Here is a 23,011-nt window from a genome sequence, read left to right on the forward strand (position 1 = left end):
TTAAGCCAGTACATGTCCGAGCCCGTCTGAAGTTTGCTAGAGAGCATTTGGATGATCCAGAGGAGTTTTGGGAGAATGTCCTATGGTCTGATGAAACCAAACTGGAACTGTTTGGTAGAAACACAACTTATCGTGTTTGGAGGAAAAAGAATACTGAGTTGCATCCATCAAACACCATACCTACTGTAAAGCATGGTGGTGGAAACATCATGCTTTAGGGCTGTTTCTCTGCAAATGAGCCAGGACGACTGATCCGGGTACATGAAAGAATGAATGGGGCCATGTATCGTGAGATTTTGAGTGCAAACCTCCTTCCATCAGCAAGGGCATTGAAGATGAAACGTGGCTGGGTCTTTCAACATGACAATGATCTAAAGCACACCGCCAGGGCAACGAAGGAGTGGCTTCGTAAGAAGCATTTCAAGGTCCTGGAGTGGCCTAGCCAGTCTCCAGATCTCAACCCTATAGAAAACCTTTGGAGGGAGTTGAAAGTCCGTGTTGCCAAGCGAAAAGCCAAAAACATCACTGCTCTAGAGGAGATCTGCATGGAGGAATGGGCCAACATACCAACAACAGTGTGTGGCAACCTTGTGAAGACTTACAGAAAACGTTTGACCTCTGTCATTGCCAACAAAGGATATATTACAAAGTATTGAGATGAAATTTTGTTTCTGACCAAATACTTATTTTCCACCATAATATGCAAATAAAATGTTAAAAAAACAGACAATGTGATTTTCTGGATTTTTTTTTCTCAGTTTGTCTCCCATAGTTGAGGTCTACCTATGATGTAAATTACAGACGCCTCTCATCTTTTTAAGTGGTGGAACTTGCACTATTGCTGACTGACTAAATACTTTTTTGCCCCACTGTAACAGTGACCACGTAGTATATAACACTGCCCATGCAGTATATAACAGTGACCACGTAGTATAACACTGCCCACGCAGTATATAACAGTGACCACGTAATATATAGCACAGTCCACGGAGTATACAGCAGCCACGTAGTATATAACACTGCCCACTCAGTATACAGCAGCCACGCAATATATAACACTGCCCACGCAGTATATAGCAGTGGCCACGTAATATATAGCACAGTCCACGGAGAATATCACACAGCCCACATAGTATACAACACTGCCTATGTAGTATATAGCAGCCACGCAGTATATCACACAGCCCACGTAGTATACAGCAGTGTGGGCACCATATCCCTGTTAAAAAAATAATTAAAATAAAAAATAGTTATATACTCACCCCCTGGGATCCAGCGGAGCTCCGGCAATACGGGCGAGGCTGTCGCCATCTTCCGTTCCAAGGACGCATTGCGAAATTACCCAGATGACTTAGCGGTCTTGCGAGACCGCCAAGTCTTCTGGGTAATTTCGCAATGCATCGCCGGGAACGGAAGATAGTGGCCGGCGCGAGCGGCTCAGCGGACGACGGAGGGTGAGAATAGCAGGTTTTTTTTATTATTATTATTATTATTATTTTTAACATTACATTTTTTTTACTATTGATGCCGCATAGGCAGCATCAATAGTAAAAAGTTGGGGACACACAGGGTTAATAGCAGCGGTTACAGAGTGCGTTACCGCCGGCATTAACCCTGTGTGAGCGGTGACTGGAGAGGAGTATGCGGGCGCCGGGCAGTGACTGCGCGGAGTAAGGAGCGGCCATTTTCTTCTGGACTGTGCCTGTCTGATTGGTCGCAGCAAAACAGCCACAACCAATCAGTGACTTGGATTTCCATGACAGACAGAGGCTGCGACCAATGAATATCCGTGACAGAAGGACAGACAGAAAGACGGAAGCGACCCTTAGACAATTATAGGGGGTGTGTATATATATATAGCGCTAAGTGTAGATACCAGGCCGGTAACACCTCTCACTGTCCCCTGAGCGCCGGCCCCTCTCCAGCAGCCCTATGCCGGGGCCACCAGCATGGAGTCTGAGCAGCTCCCGGAGTCCCCTCACCTCACGGCTGTGTAGACCGGAGCTGCCGCAGGACGGACCGGTCGGGCACAGCTCCATTCTAGACGCCTCCGTACACTACATGACAGAGACAGGTCCGTACTGCTCACCTAACATGGGCGCCGCCATCTTGCCCTGTACGTCTCCAGATGACGTGCGTCGCGTCCTTCAGTCAGGTGACTCCAGGAAGAACCAATGAGAAGTCGCCGGAGAAACATCGCAGCTGGCACAATGCGGGCGATTGAATACAACGTGTACACGATGCGCTGTAATATGGGAAGAGCGAGAGGTGGGCGGGAACGGGAGAGAATTAGTGACGCGCGCACCTCCATTTTGCGTTCTACGCATGCGCACAAGCCGCGTTCTCCCTGACATTGAGCGTGACATTAGCGTGTCAACTTTCTACGTCAGCTTCATGGGAAGGTTTCTCCTGAGTGGTGGAGGCAATAAGAAGCCTGGCCACTAGGTGGCGCCCTTTTCCGAGCTGTCCAGGGAGAAGCCTGTTAGTGCGGCTGGCAGATGCCTGTCCAGTACAGCTGTCCTCCTGTCATGTGACCCTGTAACCAGCGAAGTGCATTTTTGTTGCGCTTTTGTTTTTTTCTTCCAAGCGCCATACATTTTTCTTTCATCATCAGCACAGTTTTCTGAATGACAAGATATTCCAAGCACAGGGAAATTGTGCCCCTCCTGCATTTCCGCCATTGTTTTCTTGCCCTCGTTTTTGTTTTGACAGCGTTCATTGTGTGGTATCCTCATTCTCCAGGAGCTGCCAAGCTTGTCCAGTTTTCTTTCTGAGCCCCCTCATTCCCCGCTGTTGGAGCAGTGCTGGGGAATAGTTCATTATTCTGGGGTACCTACGACTTTTGATCCTTTTTTATTGCATTTTTGGGGGAAGGGCAGCGACTAAGAAAATGCAATTGTCTTTTTATTCCTCTTTGCGGTGTTTAATGTTCAGGTTAATTAAAGGGCTGGGCCGTTTATTGTAATAGGCTAATAACTTTTCTAATATGCTTTAGTTAAAAAACTCGGGTGGACGTATAGTGCGGCTGCATCGGGGCCCCAGCCGGGCGGCTGACACTGAGGGCAAGTTGAGATTTCCCTTGTGTGGCAGGCAGGGAGCGATCCCTACAGGAGAAAATGGCAGCAGAGCTGCAGGGATCCCTTCTCCGCATCTTTCCCGCGCTTACTGTCTGACAGCCGCACGGCGCAATGACGTCAGCATTCAGCGCGCATCTGTGTGAGAAAGCTGCCAGCAACAAAAATGCTGCAGGGAACGTGTGTGTAGGTGGAGAGACCAATGAAGGGAGTGGTGGGGGGTGCAATGATAGAGATGATGTAAAAAGGGCAATGATGGGGTGGTGGGGAGAAGGCAATGATGGAGGTGGTGGAAAGGGCAATGATGGGGTGGTGGGGGATAAGGCAGTGAAGGAGAGGGCAATAATAGGGTGGTGGGAGAGAAAGCAATGATAGAGGTGGAGAGGGCAATGATGGAGGTGATGGAAAGGGCAATGATGGTGGTGGGGGAGAAAGCAATGATAGAGGTGGTGGAAAGGGCAAGGATGGGGTGGTGGGGGAGAAGGCAATGATAGAGGTGGTGGAAAGGGTAATGATGGGGATGGTGGAGGATAAGGCAATGATAGAGGTGATGGAAAGGGTAATGGGGATGGTGGGGGATAAGGCAATGATGGAAGTGATGGAGAGGACAATGATGGAGGTGGAGAGGGCAATGATGGGGGTGGTGAGGGAGAAGGTAATGATAGAGGTGGTGGAAAGGGGAAATGGTGGGGGAGAAGGCAATGATAGAGGTGATGGAAAGGGTAATGATGGGGATAAGGCAATGGTGGAGACGACAATGATGGAGGTGGTGGGGAGGGCAATGATGGAGGTGGTGAAGGCAATGATGGAGGTGATGGAGAGGGCAATGATGGGATGCGGGAGGGGAGGAGGAATACGAGGGGTGGGGGTTTGGTATGGGAGGAAGGGGGACTTATAATGGACTTATGAACAGGCGGAGATGGAGGAATATGTTAGATATGGATGTAAAATTAATTGGGTGGCGCAGGAGGATGCTAATCCCCTGATAGCGTCTTTCCTCATCTCACAATTCATAGTGATGCTATCTCGGATTTAAAATTTATTTGGGATTCAGAGAGGAGGCGATAAGGTGTATAGGACCCTTTATAATGAATTGAAAGGTGGGAGAAGACGCTGTCATGTACTTGTAATGAATTGGGAGGTGGTGGAGGATGCTCAGCACCTGATAGCATCATAATGAATTTGGAAATAGGAGAAGCTATCAAGTACTTATAATGAATGATGGGGACGCAGGATAGTGACTAAGGCTATGTGCACATGTTCAGGATTTGCAGGCGAAAATTCTGCTGCATATGCTGATGTGTTGGCAGGAAGAACTTTGCGTAAAATACATGTATTTTTTCCACATTTTTGCCATGCCCTTGTTACGTTTTTTCCCCATTAGTACAGGTGAAATACGCTGCTAGTATTGACATTTTGCAGCTTTTAATGTGCTGCAAATCTGCATGGAAAAATAAGCAGCGTGTGCATGAGACTTCAGGGCTCTCATTCACTTCGCTTGTACTGTAAAACCTTGCACATTCTCCGTGTGCACATAGCCTTACAGTTAATTGGAGAGAGTCACAGACTGAATAATTGATATTATTGGGAGGCAGAGATTATAGGTAATGGGGGGCACAGTGCTGCTCATCACTTTATATTTTTAATGGTGCGTGGCTAATAGTATGTTAATTGTGGGGTACATATCTATATTCAGGGGGGAGATACATGTATGTATACAATATATGTGACCTTGTTATTTTCAGGGCTGTGAAGAGCATCATGGCTGGGAGATGTTAATATAAAGGTCTGACCAGATGGAGAAGAAACAAGAGAAAGCGGCTCGAATCAGACGAGTCGTTAGCGGTAAGTGCCTGGATGTAAATATTATTCTGTGTGACGTGGAGTGACAATTTTTTTTGTAAATTCCCTTATTCTACATTCTCACATTTGTGTGAAATGTCCGTGTGATACCATTTTTTTTCTTATCAGATGGCACACGGACTCAGAGTTTTATAGGTCCATTCACACATACATGAAAATCACGGATCTAAGAATGAGATCCGTGAGGGTCAATGTTCTGTTCTGATCCTATTTTGAGGATTGAAAAAAATTGAATTTTCACGCTTTCCCCAAAACATTGTATCTATTTCAAAATGATATCAATAAAAATGCCAGCTTGCCCTGCAAAAAGTAAAGCTTCACATAGCTCCATTAACAGAAAAGATGTGCAGCATGGTAAGTGCAGTGGTTAATGCTGTCGCTTTTTTTGCAGCATCGGGGTCCTGGGTTCAAATCCCACCAAGGACAACATCTTCAATGAGTTTGTATGTTCTCCCCATGTTTGCGTGGGTCTCCTGCCACACTCCAAAGACATTTTAATAGGGAATTTAGATAGTGTCATCGCTGTCCCCATCGGGGCTCACAATCTGTTGTGCAGTGAACGGTGTAGTGCTGGATGGAAGATATATTTCTCACAGCAAGACAAAATTTGGGCTGGATTTTTACCTGTGGGTGGGGTTATGGGCTATCTAATGGAGTTTTTTTTGTTTGGCGCATGTTCTGTGTGCAAGGTGTGAGGAGCTAGGCTGGAGTTATCCTGATTTTGGTCAGATTACTCATACTGCAACAGTTAACAACAAGACTGATAGCAACCCTGGGAATGGCACCTGGCGGACGCCGCTGACCAGGCAGCCGCTTAGTTAAAGGGACACTGTCACCTGAATTTGGAGGGAACAATCTTTAGCCATGGAGGCGGAGTTTTTGGGTGTTTGATTCACCCTTTCCTTACCCGCTGGCTGCATGCTGGCTGCAATATTGGATTGAAGTTCATTCTCTGTCCTCCATAGTGCACGCCTGCGCAAGGCAAGATTGCTTTGTGCAGGCATGTACTACGGAGGACAGAGAATGAACTTCAATCCAATATTGCAGCCAACGGGTAAGGAAAGGGTGAATCAAACACCCAAAAACCCCGCCTCCATGGCTAAAGATTGTTCCCTCCAAATTCAGGTGACAGTGTCCCTTTAAGCCCGTCCCGTGTAAGGGTGCGTCTGAAATCAGTGGTTCTCCAAGCTGGAGTATGTTTGTGTTTTTTTTCTCTTTCTGCCACTGACTGTTTTGCTAATAAACCACTGAAGTTTGGACTAAAAGCCTGTGTGTTGCCTCATTTCTGCAGCCCTGCCACTGCCTACCCAGAGCAAATCCCTACATTGTAAAGTGCTGTGAAATATGATGGTGTTATGTAAACAAGTATAATAAAAATAAAAAAGATATGGCTCTTGGAAATTACCCCCACCTGGCTGAGCCCATGGACACAAAGTTTGGGTATCGCCAATCCCTTTATGCCGAACTGATTTGCGCAACGGACACCCCGGAGGCGCCCAATATGGAACACTAGATGGTGGCCCGATTCTAACGCATCGGGTATTCTAGAATATGTATGTCCACGTAGTATATTGCCCAGCCACGTAGTATATTGCCCAGTGACGGAGTATACAGCACAGAGCCATGTAGTATACAGACTTAAAATAAAAAATAAACATATACTCACCCTCCGTTGTTGTCCTGGCCCTGTGTGCGGTGCACGCGGCAGCCTCCGGTCCCAGGGTTGGTATGGGCGCAGGACCTGTGATGACGTCGCGGTCACATGACCGTGACGTCATGGCAGGTCCTTGTCGCATACCATCCTTGCCACCGGAACCTGCCGCTTGCATGGAGCGGTCACCGGAGCGTCGCGAGGAGCGGGAAAGGCGTCGAAGGTGAGTATATGATGATTTTTTATTTTTTTTATTCTTTTTAACATTAGATCTTTTTACTATTGAGGCTGCATAGGCAGCATCAATAGTAAAAAAGTTGGTCACACAGGGTTAATAGCAGCGTTAATGGAGTGCGTTACACAGCGGCATAACGCGGTCCATTAGCGCTGCCATTAACCCTGTGTGAGCGCTGACTGGAGGGGAGTACAGAGCGGGCACTGACTGCAGGGAGGAAGGAGCGGCCATGTTTCCACCGGACGGCGCTCGTCGCTGATTGGTCGTGGCAATGGTCGTGAGCGTTTTGCCACGACCAGTCAGCGACTTGGATTCCATGACAGAGGCCGCGATCAATGAATATCCGTGACCGAAAGACAGAAGGACAGACAGAAAGATGGAAGTGACCCTTAGACAATTATATAGTAGATTTGTGTAAGGTGGATGTGGAGGGCACACCGGCTGTGGCCCTACCTGACTCAGGGAGCCTTGTAACCCTAGTACGAGCCAGCCTGGTACAAACCAGCGAGTACACTGGTCAGAAAATTGGGGTGTTATGTATACATGGGGACTCAAAAGACTACCCTACCGCACTAATGGTTATAAACACGCCAGCGGGGAGGTGGTGCCACGAAGTGAGGGTTGTGATTGATTTACATTATGAAGTGATACTTGGAAGAGATTTTTCTTTATTTTCTGGACTTTGGCCAACAATTTTCTCACCCAATGGACAACTGCTGGCATCGGGTTACATTCTACAGAAGTGGGGAATGAACCTGGTGGCCCAGAGGAAGACTGGCAGTAGGGGTAATCTCCTCTTCGGTGGAGGACAGGGAAAGCTCTCCCGTAGAAGTGTTGGCGGGGATGTGGAAGATTTGCCGCCTGGACCGGAATTGTCGGACTTAAATGTATCGAGCGAGACCCTACTTTGGCTCGAGCCAGGGGAAGCATGCTGTTTATTAACGGGGAATTCCAACAACCTGGAGCAGCCGCAGTGCTGCCACGCTTTCAGCTGAACCGAGACCTGTTGTATCGAGTTGAGAAAATACGTGGGGAAAATGGTAGAGCAGTTACTGGTACCTCAGGCATATCGTAGGCTGGTAATGGACCTAGCGCATGCACATGTACTCGGGCATTTGGGCCAAAGGAAAACCCGAGACCGAATTTTGCAGCGGTTTTACTGGCTAGGGATCCATGAAGAAGTTAAACGGTATTGTAATTCCTGTCCGGTGTGCCAGGTAACCAGTCCAAAGCCACACTTTTGGAGTCCTTTGGTGCCTCTACCAACTATAGAGGTACCTTTCGAGAGGGTAGCAATTGATCTGGTCGGTCCTGTCAATAAGTCAGCAAGAGGGCACCAACACATCGTGGTAGTTCTAGATTAGGCCCCTTTCACACATCAGGTTTTTGCCGTCAGGCACAATCCGGCGAATTTTGAAAAAAACGGATCTGGCAAAAGTTGACACCGGATCGTTTTTTTTCTCATAGACTTGTACTAGTGCCGGATTGCGATGGATGGCCTCACGTTTCATCCGTTTTTTTGCCAGATGCATCCAAAATTAGTTTTCCAGCGGCCGGAGAAAACGTACAGAGGAATGTTTTTTCTGTCCAGCAAAAAAACGCCCATCGACGAATCCGGCGGAAAACTGATGAAACATGAGGTGAAATGATGGATTCTGGCGACCGATTCCGTTTTTTTAAAGAAATCATGCATTTTCCATTCTGGAAAATTCTCTTTCTCTATCCTCCCCAGAAGTCCAAACTCTATCACCAGGTTAAAAAAAAAAAAGTCGGATCCAGCAGAAAACTGATCCATCACATCAGTTTTTCACAATTTGCAACTGATCTGTTTTTTTCAAAATTAGCCGGATTGTGCCTGACGGCTAAAAACTGATGTGTAAAAGAGGCCGTTCCTGAGGCTGTTCCGCTTCGCCACACGTCAGTTAAGCTCATAGCAAAATAACTCATGGGTATGTTTTCTCGAGTGGGGATTCCTCAAGAGATTTTAACAGACCAAGGAACCCCCTTTATGTCAAAAATTATGAAAGAACTCTGCCACTTATTAAGTGTTAAACAGTTGCGTACATCAATTTATCATCCCCAAACAGATGGTCTGGTAGAAACATTCAAAAAGACACTAAAAAGCATGCTAAAAAAAAGCAGTCTCTAAAGATGGGAAGAATTGGGATCTCTTACTACCATATTTGTTGTTTGCAGTGTGGGAGGTGCCCCAGGCATCTACAGGGTTTCGCTCTTTGAACTATTGTATGGCAGACATCCCCGGGGCTTAAGGTACCGTCACACTAAGCGACGCTGCAGCGATACCGACAACGATCCGGATCGCTGCAGCGTCGCTGTTTGGTCGCTGGAGAGCTGTCACACAGACAGCTCTCCAGCGACCAACGATCCCGAGGTCCCCGGTAACCAGGGTAAACATCGGGTAACTAAGCGCAGGGCCGCGCTTAGTAACCCGATGTTTACCCTGGTTACCATCCTAAAAGTAAAAAAACAACCGCTACATACTTACCTACCGCTGTCTGTCCTCGGCGCTCTGCTTCTCTGCTCTGGCTGTGAGCGCCGGGCAGCCGGAAAGCAGAGCAGTGACGTCACCGCTCTGCTTTCCGGCCGCTGTGCTCACAGCCAGAGCAGAGAAGCAGAGCGCCGAGGACAGACAGCGGTAGGTAAGTATGTAGCGGTTGTTTTTTTTACTTTAACGATGGTAACCAGGGTAAACATCGGGTTACTAAGCGCGGCCCTGCGCTTAGTTACCCGATGTTTACCCTGGTTACCAGCGAAGACATCGCTGAATCGGTGTCACACACGCCGATTCAGCGATGTCTGCGGGGAGTCCAGCGATGAAACAAAGTTCTGGACTTTCTTCCCCGACCAGCGACAGCACAGCAGGGGCCTGATCGCTGCTGCCTGTCACACTGGACGATATCGCTAGCGAGGACGCTGCAACGTCACGGATCGCTAGCGATATCGTCCAGTGTGACGGTACCTTTACTTGATATAGCCAAAGAGGCTTGGGAGAACCAACCAACCCCCAACAAGAGTGTGATAGAACATGTTGCAAAAATACAGAAAAGAATGGACCATTTCTCCGGGAACATATGGAAGCAGCACAACAGTCTCAGGTCTATAACCAGAAGGCTCGGATAAGAACCTTTAATCCTGGGGATTGGTACTTGTACCTACAGTAGATAGCAAATTTCTTGCAAGGTGGCAGGGGCCCTACGAGATTATGGAGAAAGTCGGACAATTAGACTACAAAATATATCAACCGGGACGGAGGAAGCCAGAGCAGGTTTACCATATTAATTTGCTTAAACCATTGAAAGATAGAAACCACCTTGGCAAAGATAGCCCACTGCCTGCATTTCCTGTGGAGAAAGCTCCGTTTCCTCTGGGTAGGTCAGGAGAAACCTTCTCCGTAGTTAAAATAGCAGATACTTTGTCTCCTAAACAGGTTTAAGAGGTCCGAGAGTTTGTTAGCCGAAATACAGATGTTTTCTCTGAGCTCCCTGGATGTACCTCACTAATCCAACATGACATTGTCATGGAGCCGCAGGTCAAAATCCGACTAAAGCCGTATCGGGTGCCTGAGGCCGGGCAACATGTCATCTCGGAGGAAGGGAAAATTATGCTACAGTTAGGGGTCATTGAAGAGTCCCAAAGTGGACCAGCCCAATAGTCATAATACCTAAACCTGATGGTACACTAAGGTTCTGTAATGACTTCAGAAAACGTAATGAAGTTGAAGTTGAAAATTTGACGCTTACCCCATGCTCCGGGTGGATGAATTGACAGAGCGGTTTGGGCAGGCACGGTATTTTTCAACCCTTGACCTGGCAAAAGGATACTGCCAAGTGCCCCTAACAGAAGCAAGTGCAAGAGGCATTTGGGTTTTCATTGGCTGTAAGCCATAATCATCAACATTAACAGAAGTAAACACTTTGAAACAGATCACTATGTGTGTAATGACTCTATATAATAGATGAGTTTCACGTTTTGTATTGAAGAACTGAAATAAATTAACTTTTTGACGATATTCTAATTTTGTGAGAAGCACCTGTAGGTATATCCAGAGACTGCCAGAGCCAATAACAAGTGAGTGGAAGGTCCAGAAGTTGGACCTTCACCCATCTCATTGTGATGACCTATACAGCGGATATGCTGTGACTGGATAATCCCATTAATATACAGCGACTAACTAGACAGTACATACCAGAAAGTTCCCTGGTAAGGTTTGTAGCTTAAATCTTATAAAGCCCCAAGGCATAGAAACCACAGGATCCTTTAGTTACTACGGAAAAGGGCATTTTCTACAGATGTAAAATGTGAACATAAAGAAAGGAAACAGTCTCCAAGGTTTATCATTTTATTGGGTGCTGAAAATGCACAATCATTAGTTATAGGCCTCTCAGTGCCACCCATTTCCAGGCTGAGCACACGGTGTATGGTGTATTCACAGGCAGATTTCCAGTAAGTCACATTTCAAGTTTTCTAGATGATTGAGAGTCAAGCAGATGATGGCAGACTCTTAGCATCTCTCTCTTTGGCTTCTATTATACGACATGGAAAAAAAAGACAGGAGAAAAAATACATATTACATAGAAGACACTGAAAAAGAGGAGGAAGACAAAAAGTAAGGCGATGTTCACACGTCGCATAGCATTTTGCTGTACTAGCTAAGTGACAGATTTCTGAAGTCGAGGCGAAGCTGCAGAGGTGGTGAAGTGCATCCTAGCAGGCCCTATACCCCAGTTAACTATGGCTACAGGTACTTAATAATAATCTTTATATAGCGCCAACATATTCTGCAGCGCTTTACATTTGCATTGAACTATGTACTTACATATGACTCCATGTGCCTTGATTCAGTACTCTACTATGACACTGTGACCTAACCTGATGGTTTATTCTAATGCCAGTGAGCTTACCAATTTGTTTTTTATTTTTTTGTCTTTATATCCCATTGCTATTGTACTGTGTCATAATTGTTATTTATTATCTTCCCTATATAATTTAAATAAAAATAGTTTATTCTATAACTATTGGTGATCAATTGCTCCATCATTGTTGTTATTCATTTATGTGATTAACCCATAAGCCCCGAGGGTGGTTTGCACGTTAATGACCAGGCCAATTTTTACAATTCTGACCACTGTCCATTTATGAGGTTATAACTCTGGAACACTTCAACGGATCCTGGTGATTCTGTCACTGTTTTCTCGAGACATATTGTACTTCATGATAGTGGTAAAATTTCTTTGATATTACCTGCGTTTACCGTATATACTCGAGTATGAGCCGAGATTTTCAGCCCAAATTTTTGGGCTGAAAGTGCCCCTTTCGGCTTATACTCGAGTCACGGTGGGTGGCAGGGTCGGCGGGTGAGGGGGAGAGGGCGCTGAGGCATACTTACCTAGTCCCGGCGATCCTGGCGCTCCCCCTGCCTTCCCACGGTCTTCGGGTGCTGCAGCTCTTCCCCTCTTCAGCGGTCACGTGGGACCGCTCATTAGAAAAATGAATATGGACTCGACTCCCATAGGGGTGGAGCCGCATATTCATTTCTCTAATCAGCGGTAACGGTGACCGCTGATAGAGGAAGAGGCTGCGGCACCTGAAGACCAGCTGTCCGGGAGAAGGAGCGGGACGCCGGGAGCAGGTAAGTATCGCATAGTCACCTGTCCCCGTTCCACACGCCGGGCGTCGCTCCATCTTCCCGGCGTCTCTCCGCTCTGACTGTGCAGGTCAGAGGGCGCGATGATGCATATAGTGTGCGCGTCGCCCTCTGCCTGATCAGTCAGTGCGGAGAGACGCCGGGACGAGACGCCGGGAGCTGCAAGCAAGAAAGGTGAGTATGGCATTTTTTTTTAATTGCACCAGCAGCAGCAATGGCACAGCTTTCTATGGTACATCAATGGGGCAATAATGAACGGTGCAGAGCACTATATGGCACAGCTATGGGGCAATAATGAACGGTGCAGAGCACTATATGGCACAGCTATGGGGCAATAATGAACGGTGCAGAGCACTATATGGCACAGCTATGGGGCAATAATGAACGGTGCAGAGCACTATATGGCACAGCTATGGGGCAATAATGAACGGTGCAGAGCACTATTCTTTGCGTCTGGAGGAGAGAAGGTTTTTCCACCAACATAGAAGAGGATTCTTTACTGTTAGGGCAGTGAGAATCTGGAATTGCTTGCCTGAGGAGGTGGTGATGGCAAACTCAGTCGAAGGGTTTAAGAGAGGCCTGGATGTCTTCCTGCAGCAGAACAATATTGTATCATACAATTATTAGGTTCTGTAGAAGGACGTAGATCTGGGGATTTATTATGATGGAATATAGGCTGAACTGGATGGACAAATGTCTTTTCTCGGCCTTACTAACTATGTTACTATATGGCACAGCTATGGGGCAATAATGAACGGTGCAGAGCACTATATGGCACAACTATAGGGCAATAATGAACGGTGCAGAGCATTGTATATGGGGCCCAGCTTTATATGGAGCATCTATGGGGCAATATTGAACTGTATGGAGCATTATATGGGGCTCCTGATTCAATATGGATATTCAAAAACACTTAACCTACTGATGTCTCAATTAATTTTACTTTTATTGGTATCTATTTTTATTTTTGACATTAACCGGTAGCTGCTCCATTTTCCACCCTAGGCTTATACTCGAGTCAATAAGCTTTCCCAGTTTTTTGTGGCAAAATTAGGGGGGTCGGCTTATACTCGGGTCGGCTTATACTCCAGTATATACGGTATTTGTGAAAAAAATGGAAATTTGGCGAAAATTTTGAAGATTTCGCAATTTTCCAACTTTTAATTTTTATGCCCTTAAATCACAGAGATATGTCACACAAAATACTTAATAAGTAACATTTCCCACATGTCTACTTTACATCAGCACAATTTTGGAACCAACATTTTTTTTTGTTAGGGAGTTATAAGGGTTAAAAGTTGACCAGCAATTTCTCACATTCAAGAAGTTTATTAACCCTTCAGGTGTTTCACAGGAATTTTTGGAATGTTTAAAAAAATGAACATTTAATTTTTTTCACAAAAAATTTACTTCAAATCCAATTTGTTTTATTTTACCAAGGGTAACAGGATAAAATGGAACCCAAAAGTTGCTGTACAATTAGTCCTGGGTACCCAAGTGTTTCACTCCAGTTTATAACGCAGATCCGTGAAAATAAAAATTCTTTTTTTTTTCCACAAAAATTATTTTCTAGCCCCCAGTTTTGTATTTTCCCAAGGGTAACAGGAGAAATTGGTCCCCAAAAGTTGTTGTCCAGTTTGTCCTGAGTACGCTGATACCACATATGTGGGGGGAACCACCGTTTGGGCGCATGGCAGAGCTCGTAAGGGAAGGAGCGCCATTTGGAATGCAGACTTAGATGGATTGGTCTGCAGGCGTCATGTTGCATTTGCAGAGCCCCTGATGTACTTAATCATTGAAACCCCCCACAAGTGACCCCATATTGGAACCTAGACCCCCCAAGGAACTTATCTAGATGTGTTGTGAGAACTTAGAACCCCCAAGCATTTCACTACAGTTTATAATGCAGAGCCGTGAAAATAAAAAATCATTTTTCTCCCACAAAAATGTTTTTTTAGCCCCCCAAATTTTTATTTTCCCAAGGGTAACAAGAGAAATTGGACCCCAGAAGTTGTTGTCCAATTTGTCCTGAGTACGCTGATACCCCAGATGTTGGGGTAAACCCCTGTTTGGGCGCACGGAAGAGCTCGGAAGGGAAAGAGCACTGTTTTACTTTTTCAACGCAGAATTGGCTGGAATTGAGATCAGACGCCATGTCGCGTTTGGAGAGCCCCTGATGTGCCTAAACAGTGGAAACCCCCAATTCCAACTGAAAACCTAACCCAAACACACCCCTAATCCCAACCACACCCCTAACCCCAACCCTAACCACACTCCTAACTCCAACACACCCTTAACCCTAATCCCAACCATAACCCTAACCACACCCCTAACCCTGACACACCCCTAACCCTAATCCCAACCGTAAATGTAATCCTAACCCTAGCCCCAACCCTAACCCTAGCCCCAACCCAAACCCTAACCCTAGCCCCAACCATAGCCCCAACTGTAGCCCCAACCCTAGCCCCAACCCTAATCCTAGCCCTAACCCTAATGGGAAAATGGAAATAAATACATTTTTTTATTTTTTTTTATTTTTCCCTAACTAAGGGGATGATGAAGGGGGGTTTGATTTACTTTTATAGCGTTTTTTTAGCGGATTTTTATGATTGGCAGCTGTCAGACACTAAAAGACGCTTTTTATTGCAAAAAATATTTTTTTGCGTTACCACATTTTGAGAGCTATAATTTGTCCATATTTTGGTCCACAGAGTCACGTGAGGTCTTATTTTTTGCGGGACGAGTTGACGTTTTTATTGGTACCATTATAGGGGACGTGACATTTTTTGATCGCTTTTTATTTCGATTTTTGTGAGGCAGTATGACCAAAAACCAGCTATTCATGAATTTCTTTTTTTTTTCCTTTTATTTAGATAATTTATATAATATTATTTAGATAATTTATGGGAACAATATATATATTTTGTTTCTTTATTTTGTAATTTTTTTTTTTTACACATGTGAATATTTTTTTTTACTTTATAACATTGCCCCCCGAGGGGGGGGGGGGCATCATGTTATAGGGTCAGATCGCTGCGCTTTCAGCTGGGATTAAGGGGTTAATGTTAATGTATCAAGGGATCATTGCATTGCCCATGAGGAATTTTATTGGTTCTACTTGTCTGTTAAACCTGGCACCGGCTCAGAGTGGTCATGATGACAAGTAAACAGAGCAGCTCTTCCTCTTCAGGGCTGCTCTGTCCATGGGGTGTGACTGACAACATCATGCCGATTGACAGCTGACTTCCCACAGTTAGGCAGCGGGGAGCTGGCTGTAAATCAGCATGATGTTGGCAGTCATGCCCCGTTAACAGAGAAGAGCGGAAGAGAAGCCGCTGTTCTGTCAACATGACGTATGTGACCGCTCCGTGCCGGCAGAGATCAGCATTGGGCACAACTTGCAGGTAATTAGTAACTACCTTCCTGTTAGTTCTTAGATATATAGTAAATGAAAATATATAGTCCTGGATAACCCCTTTAACCTAAAATTGCATTACGCGATTACATTTCAGCTGCTTTCAGTAAAGCCAAATGTTCTCCAAAGCAGGGGGACGTCGTGAAGTTTGACTCGATCTGAAAAATGAAGGTCAGACTTGACATTGCCTCCTCTGTTTTGAAAATTGCATCAATTCAAGAACTGTACATCTTGCTTAAAGGGATTGACCACATTCTAGTTATTTTTTTGAAATGTTCAGCAAACATCCATTTAATCGAGTTACTAATATAATGGAACTATTAGTATAGCACCAATGTCCTGTTTTCAGATATGCCGGAGCCGCTCTTATCTCACAGTGCAGCGCATTGATCCATAACATGGAATTATGCAATCTCATGTGAATAGGGCTGAATAGTCTAAAGTGGATCACTATGCCACTGTCTAATATACAGTAGCTTTGCACGTGTTATTTGTTTTGTGGCAGAGTTGTATATCGTCATTATAAATGATAAGGACATCATACCTTTTCTAAGTAATTTTTATAATGACTTTCTTCATCAAAAACATTACCATCTATCCAATGCACATATATGGTGTGCAGATAAGGCGGTGCTCTTTATTCTGTAGACTATGGTGTGTTAACTTACCAGCCGTGTGGCGCATTCCACGGTGCAAGGCATCACCTGTCTGAGGCATTTTTTGTTCATTTGTTTGAAATGTCAAATTGGTGCCAGCCACTAGAATACAAAACAACTAATGACTAGACCGCTGTTTATAAGCAGGAACTCTTTATCTTCCGGATATGCAATAAGTGTCTGATGGCTCCAGGTTCTTATTTTAGGGCCCTCATCTATCCCTAAAATAAGGATTACAAAACCCCCAACACATCATTTCAGGTGGATGCCATTTGCTTACTCCAATGGAGAATGAATGGAGAGATGCCAGTGAATGTATACGGCTCTGTCCATTTACTAATATGAGATTTACAAAAAAAGCTGACCACGTGAGTAAGCGTCACCGGATGGAATAGGGAATCCCTCTCTTGGAGATAGGTGCAGGTCCCATGATTGGGGACCTTATGTATCAGAAATGGTATGCCATTAATGTCTAAGATGGGAATACCACTGTAAGTATGGATACACTGAGCTCAACACTTTATGGTTGCTATTGTATGGCAGTGTGTGGGTGCAGAATGGACATTTCAAGTATGATAGTTACAGTATGGTAAGAGTAACTCTCACCAGAGTTTGTTGGCTCAGCTGAGTCGCATGACTGCATTCTTCGAGAGCGTTGTGGCTTAAGAGGAGGCCGCCGGATCGGGGGTGCACCATCTGGTGACAGAGAAATAGGAGCGTTCAGTTATTTAACTAAGGAGAATAGAGAGAAGGGGCAGGAAGGACCCGAGGAATGAATATTGACGGCAAACAGTATAAACTGAATGGTTTGAGAACATTAGGATTAAAAACACATGCGGAATGGAGAAATAAACATCAGGAACGTCAGAAAGAACAAAGCGTGCAGTTATAAACTGAAATGAAAGCGAAAACAGATGCAGCTAGAAAAATATAGACTCTTGGGTTCATGGTGAGTGAGAGGGTGCAGTGTATGCTGTGCAGTGGGTGCAGTGAGTACTGGGCAGTTCCCACCTCCCACTGGGGGGGCCGCCTCTTTCCCAGGTTCTCTGATTCGAGGTTTGGGCACTGGGATCTCCTTCCTTGTCTCTTCTGAATATTCGGTCTCGCCGTGTCCCCCCCCACAAGACACTTTCCTACCTCGTGGGGCAGCAACTGGCCGTAGCTCTGCAGAAGGGGGGCAGGAATCAGTAAGACCCCCCTGGAAAAACAAGGGAGGGGAAGGAGTAGTAAATTGGATGTAAACAGTCTATATTACCCTGTTATTCCAGGACACATTGATTTATGATAAAAGGTCATAGAAAAAACATATCCTATAGATCAGCTTGTCACTATGTTGGAGAATATTTAGTTTATGAACACTGGGGAGATGCAGAACCATTGGTGCCAACATTATTTTGCTAGTCTTGTCTTTATATTGAACTGGAATTGGACCCTACATCTACAGCTTAGTTGCACATGGCGTTCTACATTTGGCTTAACTAATCTATCCGTTCAACTCTTTCTTTCTCCTCACTAAATTTCCTGAAGAAATATGAGTTATTGTACTATGCATATAACGCCATGCTCCACCATAACTAAAGTCACTAAAATCCAACATCCAGCATACAAACTAGACAAATCAATTATCGACATCTGCCATAACAACGGTAACAAGTTTAATTTGCTGCATTGCAATAACAAGTCATGTAATTATGGAAATCACAGGATCGATATACGTTAGTGATATGTAAATGATGCAAAAATGGGAATATTTTCAAAACATCTCGATGATCATCACACGCAGAAATATCTGCACTTACACACCTTAGCTGCTATCAATTAGATTATTAATGGTTGTTTTAGGAATGTTCTAATGCACGGAATGCACGTGGGCACATAAATCATCAAGATCCGCTGCTTGCAGCTCCCTTTGCAATTTAAACGAATGACATCCCAGATGTGGTTGATGAGAGATAACTCCAGAGGCTGTACAGGCCACGGTAACACATTAAGTCATGCAGACTGCTCACAGTAGCATGAAGCAAATGTGGCCTCGTGTTGAAAAACAGCTCCTGGGACACTTTTAAGAATTGATCGTACCACTGTTTCTATAACTAAATCAATGTAATGCCAAGCTTTTAGTGTATCTGGAATGAAGTCTAGAGGTTTCCAGGTACCATTCATTATGGCAACACACAGCGTAATTCTGGGAGATTGACTGGTGTTATTAAGCGGGTACAAGGCACAGAAGGGCGAGACAGAAGCGTAGTTGGGGCAGGCAGCATGGGTTCACATTACAAAGCCGGAGTCAGGAATGGAAAAGTCAACAGAGCAGGTAAACAGGCCGGGTCGATAACGGGAGGCAAAATACAGAGATATGCATAAACAGGTGCTAGTAGGCGAGGAACCAATGTTCGGACAAGGAATGGTGGTTGGAGCTGCCTAATATAAACCCGGCTGGCACGGCATAGACCAGGGTACCTAATCTCTGCAGGACACAGCAGAGTTAAATTCCCACAGAAGCTGGCCATGCCCCCTAAAGCAAAATGGAAACAACATGTAGTTGCAGCAGTGTTGAGGAGTGCTGCAAGAGGCAAACTCAGCCAGATGGCCTGACAGGACGAAAAGCTGTGCGGTGACCACGGTGAGTAGGGCATGCGAGTTACCGCCGCGATACCCATTGAACACATATAGGACATAATTGGTCAGCAATTGCAAAAGCAGCTGCAAGCAGCGGATCTTGATTCCTCAGACAACTAATAGTAACATAATAACATGCCAAGGTGTATAAGTGCCTGTATTTCTGTACATGGTGCTCATATCAATACTAAATAAATCAAGATTTAAAAATTTTGTTTCCATTTTTACATCATGTACATATCATTAACATTTCTATCCATCCTGTGGTTTATATACGTCTATTGCTTTTCCTGCTTGGTGTTGCAGTTGAGGACTGTATATACAATATATACATTAACAAATACATATACTCCCTTATTTCTGTGTTCCTATGTCCATACACATTCTAACTGGTACTATGGAATTCCCTGTTCAGCCTGGCTCGTAAATGCTAAGAATAGTGTTATTACCTCTTCTCTTGATAAATTCTTCTGATTGTTTCTGTCTCCGTTGGAGAAACAAGGCTGTCTGTCCTCAAACGTAGCACCCTCCTCTGAGAGACAGAGAGAGAGAGCGAGAGACAGAGAGAGAAGGGACAGGAAGGTGTAGGGAATAGGAGGGACGAGCCGAAACACATAGAAAGCACACAAAGTGGGGGGAAATTGGGAGTAGTACCAGAAAAAAGACAAAGAGCCAGCATGGATTGAGCTGCTTATGGTACTGAGAAAGAAGTCAGAGATATGGAATGTAACATGTGGAATGTAAGATTTAGAAAAAAGAAGGGATGGATAAGATGGGAATAGTTAAATACTTACCCCCATCCCCAGAGGAGCGCCTCCTGTCATCAGGAACACAGTTAGTTCCTCCTGCTGATTCCATCTGAAATCAAGGTCCACAACGTTCAGTTCACCATCGATAGACTATATTATAATGAGTGCTATTAGTACATGGCAACAATAGCATTGGCTTCTTTTCTTAGGACCTCGTCCATTACTAACCCACTACATACCTCTTTCCATAGACGGACTCCATCCATTCCAGGAAGGGGAACTCCTCGTACTCTTGCAGGCTGCACTTCTTCTAGTGGGTGGTCAAGGGACTAGAAAAAATTACAGAAATCTATAATTTTATGGTACGGATCTCTTGATTATTGTCCATGTATCTGTTTATGGTATATTTATACTATTTCACTGCTCTTTGTCTTCCCTTGATTAAAGATATATTGAGCTTTAAGTACTTACTGGCGTCCCTCTGCCGGGCAAACCCCTCACGCCTATAGTGTGGAGCTCAGCACCATTGCTGACCGGTGTCCCATTCGTAATAGAAAAGCTCTCCAGTTTTATGTGATCTGAAGGGTCAGGACCAGGGGACGGTGGAGGCACAGGTCTCCCTCTGTCACGTTCTCTCTTTGGGGTCCGGCTTCTGCGGAAGTGGAACAAGCTCCTACGTCTTCTTTTGGGGGGGGCATCTGTATCACTTTGTTGAGCTGAAGACACGCTGATAAACATATGACGGGTTAAGTCACATGACATTTGACTTTGTAGGTAGAATTAATGTGTGAGAAGTACTTCATCACACCTATTGGATTGTGTTAATACTGTCCGATGGAAAAATTCATCCAAGCCTTCATCTATGGCAGGATCAGGGCGTTCTGTGTCAGATGCTGGACCTCGAACCTCAGGAAAAAATAGAAATAGTCATGTATCCTTGTGATGACTATATAATGTAAGGAATGTAAGTATATCATCATACTTACCTTGCCTCCTCCTGGGGCCCTACGTGATTGTTGTTTCGGCCTGTCCCGGGTCTGGTGCTGCAGTTTACTCCCTTCTGTGGGTAGTTCAGAAAGACCTTCTAGAGATACGCTTAGAGAGCGAGAGAGCTGACTGCTAGCAGATGAGGAGAGCGCGGGTGGAGAACTGAGTTCACGAGAGCCAGGGGAACCCAAATCTAGGGTCTTGGGGCTTAATTCCTGCTCACTCACACCTACCAAATGAGGGGCATATGGATTTAGTTAATATTATAATTCCATATTAATTAATATTAAAAAAATATATTAATTAATACGTTTTGTCAGCCAGAAAGAGAAAAGTAAAGGGATGTTTTCCACAAAGCAAACAGAATGAAGAAGTATAAGTTGAAGTTGTGCATGAATTTGAGAAAATAGTACATATGAGAGATCTCACTGATAAACGCGGACACCGGGCGGATTTTCCTGCCTTGAAGACGTTTCTTTATTACCATGGTATCCTGTAGACAGAATACAATATTGCTTATTAATACAAGAATAAAATAAAAATTAGCATATGCCCATAGGAGTAGTATATTTATCTTTACCCCTATATCCCCTACACCATTCTTACATGCACCAAAAGGATTCATATTCTCATTACTAAATTGCTGCTGGTAATGCTCTGCCGTAAGTAATGCTCTGCACTAGATAATGTTCTGCGCTAGGTAATGCTCTGCAAGGGCACAGAGGAAAAAAGATTTCCCGTGATGTATTCAGGACTTTCATATTGATTGCCTATCCGTAGCGCATCAGATCAGTAGCATCCCAACTATGGTACCTTCAACAACTGACTGATTAAAGGGATCGCAATTCCTGACCAAGAGCTAAACCCCCACAAATTTGATATTGATGTGTGTTAACCATAGGCTTATATTTGAAGATGATCTGTCACAGGATTTCACAATACAAACTGCATACATTATGAACGTTTACACCTGAGGAGGCTGGTGTACATACAGTGGGGCAAAAAAGTATTTAGTCAGTCAGCAATAGTGCAAGTTCCACCACTTAAAAAGATGAGAGGCGTCTGTAATTTACATCATAGGTAGACCTCAACTATGGGAGACAAACTGAGAAAAAAAAATCCAGAAAATCACATTGTCTGTTTTTTTAACATTTTATTTGCATATTATGGTGGAAAATAAGTATTTGGTCAGAAACAAACAATCAAGATTTCTGGCTCTCACAGACCTGTAACTTCTTCTTTAAGAGTCTCCTCTTTCCTCCACTCATTAACTGTAGTAATGGCAACTGTTTAAACTTGTTATCAGTATAAAAAGACACCTGTGCACACCCTCAAACAGTCTGACTCCAAACTCCACTATGGTGAAGACCAAAGAGCTGTCAAAGGATACCAGAAAAAAAATTGTAGCCCTGCACCAGGCTGGGAAGACTGAATCTGCAATAGCCAACCAGCTTGGAGTGAAGAAATCAACAGTGGGAGCAATAATTAGAAAATGGAAGACATACAAGACCACTGATAATCTCCCTCGATCTGGGGCTCCACGCAAAATCCCACCCCCTGGGGTCAGAATGATCACAAGAACGGTGAGCAAAAATCCCAGAACCACGCGGGGGGACCTAGTGAATGAACTGCAGAGAGCTGGGACCAATGTAACAAGGCCTACCATAAGTAACACACTACGCCACCATGGACTCAGATCCTGCAGTGCCAGACGTGTCCCACTGCTTAAGCCAGTACATGTCCGGGCCCGTCTGAAGTTTGCTAGAGAGCATTTGGATGATCCAGAGGAGTTTTGGGAGAATGTCCTATGGTCTGATGAAACCAAACTGGAACTGTTTGGTAGAAACACAACTTGTCGTGTTTGGAGGAAAAAGAATATTGAGTTGCATCCATCAAACACCATACCTACTGTAAAGCATGGTGGTGGAAACATCATGCTTTGAGGCTGTTTCTCTGCAAAGGGGCCAGGACGACTGATCCGGGTACATGAAAGAATGAATGGGGCCATGTATCGTGAGATTTTGAGTGCAAACCTCCTTCCATCAGCAAGGGCATTAAAGATGAAACGTGGCTGGGTCTTTCAACATGACAATGATC

At 44.8% G+C, this 23,011-nt stretch overlaps 2 protein-coding genes and 1 long non-coding RNA gene across 14 annotated transcripts in view; 1 reads left to right on the forward strand and 2 right to left on the reverse strand.

Annotated features, from left to right (window-relative positions):
* The window catches only part of MRPL52 (mitochondrial ribosomal protein L52), a 35,773-nt gene extending 33,595 nt beyond the window's left edge, over nucleotides 1–2,178 (reverse strand). Inside the window, exon 1 of the mRNA XM_069761786.1 lies at nucleotides 2,090–2,178. Within this exon, the coding sequence (XP_069617887.1) occupies nucleotides 2,090–2,108 (19 nt within the window). The 5' untranslated portion in view covers nucleotides 2,109–2,178. The remainder of the gene's footprint in view (nucleotides 1–2,089) is intronic.
* A 265-nt stretch (nucleotides 2,179–2,443) lies between these two features.
* Nucleotides 2,444–6,198, forward strand: LOC138673383 (uncharacterized). The gene is made up of 3 exons (XR_011320020.1): nucleotides 2,444–2,829; nucleotides 4,820–4,919; nucleotides 5,329–6,198. It is a non-coding gene; the product is annotated as an uncharacterized lncRNA (long non-coding RNA).
* Nucleotides 6,199–11,169: 4,971 nt separating this feature from the next.
* CARMIL3 (capping protein regulator and myosin 1 linker 3) overlaps nucleotides 11,170–23,011 on the reverse strand; it is a 101,792-nt gene continuing 89,950 nt past the window's right edge. Inside the window, exons 30-41 of one of the 12 annotated variants that reach the window (XM_069761791.1) lie at nucleotides 21,344–21,407; nucleotides 20,914–21,143; nucleotides 20,736–20,833; nucleotides 20,399–20,654; nucleotides 20,167–20,256; nucleotides 19,973–20,036; nucleotides 19,628–19,710; nucleotides 17,697–17,757; nucleotides 17,166–17,255; nucleotides 16,572–16,661; nucleotides 15,994–16,061; nucleotides 11,170–11,367 (exon numbers count right to left, since the gene is read on the reverse strand). In XM_069761791.1, the coding sequence (XP_069617892.1) occupies nucleotides 15,997–16,061; nucleotides 16,572–16,661; nucleotides 17,166–17,255; nucleotides 17,697–17,757; nucleotides 19,628–19,710; nucleotides 19,973–20,036; nucleotides 20,167–20,256; nucleotides 20,399–20,654; nucleotides 20,736–20,833; nucleotides 20,914–21,143; nucleotides 21,344–21,407 (1,191 nt within the window). In that variant the 3' untranslated portion in view covers nucleotides 11,170–11,367; nucleotides 15,994–15,996. Of the gene's footprint in view, nucleotides 11,368–15,993; nucleotides 16,062–16,571; nucleotides 16,662–17,165; nucleotides 17,256–17,570; nucleotides 17,758–19,627; nucleotides 19,711–19,972; nucleotides 20,037–20,166; nucleotides 20,257–20,398; nucleotides 20,655–20,735; nucleotides 20,834–20,913; nucleotides 21,144–21,343; nucleotides 21,408–23,011 lie in introns of those variants that run through there. The other 11 variants (XM_069761787.1, XM_069761792.1, XM_069761788.1 and 8 more) reach the window with 11 other exon arrangements.

The sequence above is a fragment of the Ranitomeya imitator genome, chromosome 1 (genome assembly GCF_032444005.1).
Source record: "Ranitomeya imitator isolate aRanImi1 chromosome 1, aRanImi1.pri, whole genome shotgun sequence".
Lineage (NCBI taxonomy): Eukaryota > Metazoa > Chordata > Amphibia > Anura > Dendrobatidae > Ranitomeya > Ranitomeya imitator.